Genomic DNA, 6,000 nt, shown 5'->3' with positions numbered 1-6,000 from the left:
ACACACACACACACACACACACACACAATGGAGTATTATGCAGCCATCAAAAAATGAAGTCTCGCCATTTGCAATGACGTGGATGGAACTAGAGGGTATTATGCTAAGTGAAATAAGTCAATCAGAGAAAGATAAGTATCATATGATCTCACTGATATGAGGATCTTGAGAACAAGACAGAGCACCATAGGGAAAGGGAGGGAAAAATGAAACAAGACGAAACCAGAGAGGGAAACAAACCATAAGAGACTCTTAATCTCAGGAAACAAACTGAGGGTTGCTGGAGTAGAGGGTGTGGGAGGGATGGGGTGGCTGGGTGATGGACACTGGGGAGGGTATGTACTATGATGAGCGCTGTGAATTGTGTAAGACTGATGAATCACAGACCTGTACCCCTGAAACAAATAATATAGGTGTTAATAAAAAAATTTTTTAAATAAATAAGTAAATAATAGATAAATCAAAGAAAGTGAAGGGACAGAATAACATTTAGCATGCAAACGGAAGTGAAAAGAAAGATGGGGTAACAATACTTATATTAGACAGACTTTAAAACAAAGACTGTAACAAGAAGCAAAGAAGAACACTACACAATCATAAAGGGAAGAATTCAACTAGGAGACATTACAATTGTAAACATGGGAGCACCCAAATACATAAAGCAGCTATTAACTAACATAAAGGAAGTACCAATCAATACTACTATTGATAGTAATGATAGTATTGGTAGTAATAGTAGTAAACAGGAGATTGTAACACCCACATACAACAATAAATAGATCATCCAAACAGAAAATCAACAAGGAAACAGTGGCTTCAAATGACACATTTAACAGGTGGATCTAACAGATACATTCAGAAACATTCCATCTTATTAAATCAGCAGAATACACAATCTTTTCAAGTGTACATGAAACATTCTCCAGAATAGATGACATATTAGGCAACAAATTAAGTCTCAACAAATTCAAAAAGATGCCCAAATGGAAAGATATTCCATGCTCATGGATTAGCAGAACATTGTTAAAATGTCCATACTACCCAAAGCAATCTACAGATTTAATGCAATTTCTATCAAAACACCAATAGCATTTTTCACATAAACAGAATAATTGTAAAATTTGTATGGAACCGCAAAAGACCCCAAGTAGCCAAAGCAATCTTAAAAAAGAACCAAAAAACTGGAAGTACCACAATCCCAGATTTTAAGATATACTACAAAGCTGTAGTCATTGAAATAGTATGGTTGTGGTACAAAAATAGACATAGATCAATGGAACAGAATAGAAAGCCCAGAAATAAACTCAAGCATATATGGTCAATTAATCTGCAACAGCAGAGACAAGAATACGCAGTGGGAAAAAGACGGTCTCTTCAACAAATGGTGTTGGGAAACCAGACAGCAACATGCGAATGAATGAAACTGGATTACTTTCTTACACCACACACAAAAATAAATTCAAAATAGATTAAGACCTAAATGTGAGGCCTGAAACCATAAAACTCCTAGAAGAAAACATAAGCAATAAGCTCTTGGACACTGGCCTTACTATGATTTTTCTAGGTATGTGTCCTTTGGCAAAATTTAACTATTGGGACTACATCAAAATAAAAAGCTTCCTCCAGCAAAGGAAACCATCAACAAAACAAACAACCCACTGAATGGGAAAAGATATTTGCAAATGATATATTCAATAACAGGTTAATACCCAAAATATACAAAGAACTTATACACCACCAAAACCCCAATTTAAAAATGGGTAAAGGACCTGAATACACATTTTTCCAAAGAAGACCTATAGATGGCCAACAGACACATGAGAAGATGTTCACCATCACTAACCGTTAGGGAAATGCAAATCAAAACCACAATGAGATATCACCTTAACCAGTCAGAATGGCAACAATCAAAAACACAAGAAACAAGTGTTGGTGAGGATATGGAGAAAAGAGAACCCTCGGGGCGCCTGGGTGGCTCAGTCGGTTGGGCGGCTGCCTTCGGCTCGGGTCATGATCCCCGGGTCCTGGGATCGAGCCCCGCATCCGGCTCCCTGCTCGGTGGAGAGCCTGCTTCTCTCTCTCTCTCTGCCTGCTGCTCTGCCTACTTGTGCTTTCTCTGTGTCAAATAAATAAATAAAATCTTTAAAAAAAAAAAAGAACCCTCATGTACTTTTGGTGGGAATGAAGACTGGTGCAGCCACTGTGGAAATCAGGGTGGAGATTCCTCAAAAAATTTAAAAAAAAATTACCATATGATCCAGTATTTCCACTACTGGATATTTTACCCAAGGAAAATGAAAACATCAATTCAAAAAGATATGTGCAACCCTATGTTTATTGCAGTATTATTTACAACAGCAAGATATGGAAGCAACCCAAGCATTTATCCATAGATATACACACATACACACATACATATATACACAATGGAGTATTGCTCAGCCATAAAAAAGAATGAACTCTCACCATTTGCAACAACATGGATGAATCCAGAGGGTATTATACTAAGGGAAATAAGTCAATCAGAGAAAGACAAATACCATGAGATTTTACTCATATGTGGAATTTAAGAAACAAAACAAAGAAAAAAGACAATCAAAAACAGGCCCTTAAATTTGGAGAACAAACTGGTGGTTGCCAGAGGGATGGTGGCTGGGGGTGGAAAGCATTAGGAGTATACTTAGAATGATGAGCAATGAGTAATGTACAGAATTGCTGAATCACTGCATCGTACACCAGAAACTAATATAACACTGTATGTTAATTATACTGGAATTAAAAAAATAGAATAAAAGACTAAGTCTCTTCCATAATTAGCACACAATAAATGTTAGCTATGTAAGTAAAATTCCCTCATAATGAGGGTAACCATATTATTTATCATGTCAACCAGATGCCCATACCTTTGCCCAAGACAAATGCTAAACCAGAAGAAACATTGGACAATAGGTAAACCAGGACTGTCTTGGGCAAGCCAATATATACGGTGACTCTGATTAAAATGGACTATATGATGGACAAGATTGATCTATATCCTATATATTATCAATACATTGGGCTCAAGAGAGAAAGTGCCCCGTCTGTCTAGATTAGTGCTATAGTAGAACTTAACATAGTACCTAGCAGTCTCAATAAGTATTTACTAAATGGATTAATCACTCTTTCACCAAAACTAGGAAAGCTTTAAGGAAGCTTTTTCAAACATTGCTTTCAGAAACACTTGAACAAATTCTAATCTGAAAAGCAAATATACCAAAATAAACTATTCCAATAAAATCACTTTGTAAATTTAAAAAAAAAATTTAAGACACGAATTTATTGAAGTTGTACTTTTCACTTAGAATACATAGAATATGAGAACATGTTTTTATACCTATCATATTCTGAGAGCTCCTTGTACTAGAAGTAGTCTCCTAATCATATTATGAAGCACAGCAATTATTATTATAAACCCTAATAAAAGAGAAGAAACTGAGATACAAAACACCACAACAGAAAAACTACATTCAAAATCAATGCAATCTTGTCCAGAATCAGGCTCTCAGACTCTGAGGGACACGACACCCAGAGAAAAGTATGAAACAGAAGATTCTCACTCACTGAAGAGGATGTTTTGCATTTACACAAAGCTAATCTGCAGAGACAATTTTAATGAAACATGTTGAAAGAAAATTATTAACTTTACCTTCATTTCCATGTAAGGTGGATCACTTTCCAGTTCTGCTTTGTCTTTGGCCAGTTTGGCTTTTCGCTCTTCAATAAACTCATCCAAATTATCAGCCATTTTGCAGATACTAAAAAACAAACTTCCATCAGCACAGCTATACCACAGTATTTTTAGGATAATTAACAACACGCAAGCTTACCCACATTTAGTATTCAATTTCACTTACCAAACTGAGAAATTCAAATAAGCTTGACCAAAATATTCCTGCTTGCTTCTCTCCCAACCCACCCCCAAAACCTATGACATATATTAAATATCTGAAAAGAAATAAAAAAGAATATGCACAACTACCATCATCATCTCTCTCTCTCTCTCTCACACACACACACACTTTGATTCATAAGTCAAAAAAAAAAGAAAAACTTTTAAAGAAGTGCTTTAATTATTTGGAGGTAATTTCAAACAAAAAAAGTTACAATAAGAACAGTACAATGAACACCCATATATTCTTTACCTATTTCCTATTAAGATTTTGCACAACTTGCTTTGTTCTTTGTGCACACAAAGTTCATTCTCTCTACACATAAAATTTTATCTAGGGGCGCCTGGATGGCTCAGTCGTTAAGCGTCTGCCTTCGGCTCAGGTCATGATCTCAGGGTCCTGGGATCGAGCCCCGCATCGGGCTCCCCGCTCCGCGGGAAGCCTGCTTCTCCTTCTTCCCCTCCCCCTGCTTGTGTTCCCTCTCTTGCTGTGTCTCTCTCTGTCAAATAAATAAATAAAATCTTTAAAAAAAAAAAAAATTTTAACTAAAATTTTTCAGAGGGTGAATTACATACATTTACCCCTAAACACTTAAGAGTGTATTAAGAATTAGATTGTTCCTACAGACTTCAATATAATTATCAACTTCAGCAACACTGATTTTTATATCTAATCTACTGTCCATGTTCCAATTTTGTCAAATGACCTGACAGTGCCCTTTACAGCTTATTTTTCTCTCCCTCCAGCTCAAGACCCAGTCCAGGTCAAGTGTTGCAATTCTTTTTTATGCGTCTTTAGCCTCCTTCAATCTGGAAAATTTCCACAACCTTCCTTTGTTTTTCATAACATTGTTTTTTCAATATGGCCCACCTAACACCAACACTTCTAACAGAACTTCCCCTTTTGGGGTTTGCCTACTGTAACTTTATAAATTAAATTCCGTTTATGCATTCTCAGGTGAAATACTACTTACATGGTGATGTGTCCTTTCAAAGTGTCAACAATTAGAGACACACATGTCCCTTTGCCCTTCATTAGTGATATTATTTTTGATTGCCTGGTCTACATGCTGTCTGATTTCTGCACGACTTTCCCTTGTAACTAATAATCAGCCCATAGGGAGATACATTTAGACCATGCAAACACTTCTTCCACTCAAAATTTCCTGGATTTAGCAACAACTGGTGATTCTTAACTGATGCAATCTTTCAATCAAGATGGCTACAAAATTCTAATTTTCCAATTCTACCACTCCCTGCATATTTATTTACCAGTTGGCACTTATTCTATTCTATGAGCCCTTCCTTCCTCCGATGTATTTATCAACTTATTATCAGTATGGACTCATGAATTCCTTTTTTTTTTTTCCAATAAGGCCTGGAATTCTTAAATTCATAAATTTACTCACTTTACTGAACAATTTCCCTAAGTTTTGGTGAATTCACAGTTGTGCAGTTATCACCACAATCACATTCTCTAATGCCTCTATGACCCCAAGAAGTTCCCATGTGCCTTTTTGTAGTCAGTCCTTACTCCCACCCTCCCCTCCTCAGGCAACCACCAATCTGTTTTGTCTCTATGGTTTTTGACTAATGTAGAAATTTCATATAATTGGATCATACAATATGTAGTCTGGCTTCTTTCACTTAAAAATGTTTTTGAGATTTATCCTTATAGTTACATCTATCAGTAAGTAGGGGGTATTTTTATTGCTAAGCAGTATTCCATTGTATGGAAATACCAGTTTACCTATTTACCCATTACTAGACATTTGGATTGTTTCTATTTGGGGGCTATTTATGAATAATGCTGCTATGAACATTTGTGTACAGGTTTTTGCATGGACATATGCTTTGAGTTCTGTTAGACATGTACCTAGGAGTGGAATTACTGAGTCATATGTAACACGTTTAACATTTTGAGGAACTGCAAAACTGTTCCTCTAAGTATAACATAGCTGGACCATTTTACATTGCAACCAGCAGTGCATCCTGACCAACCCTGAGTATTTTCAGTCTTTTGGATGTTAGTCATTCCATTTTGATCCTTAGTCATTGGATATGTAATAGTA

The 6,000-nt window shown here is 36.2% G+C and overlaps 1 protein-coding gene across 1 annotated transcript in view; it reads right to left on the bottom strand.

The window, feature by feature from the left end:
* Nucleotides 1-6,000, bottom strand: part of CSPP1 (centrosome and spindle pole associated protein 1) — a 117,397-nt gene that overhangs the window by 105,920 nt on the left and 5,477 nt on the right. The window contains exon 2 of the mRNA XM_081817125.1: nt 3,686-3,794. Within this exon, the coding sequence (XP_081673251.1) occupies nt 3,686-3,784 (99 nt within the window). The 5' untranslated portion in view covers nt 3,785-3,794. The remainder of the gene's footprint in view (nt 1-3,685; nt 3,795-6,000) is intronic.

Source organism: Leptonychotes weddellii, chromosome 4 (genome assembly GCF_054177405.1).
Source record: "Leptonychotes weddellii isolate Sample4059 chromosome 4, ASM5417740v2, whole genome shotgun sequence".
Lineage (NCBI taxonomy): Eukaryota > Metazoa > Chordata > Mammalia > Carnivora > Phocidae > Leptonychotes > Leptonychotes weddellii.
This window is presented reverse-complemented; position numbering and strand designations above follow the sequence as displayed.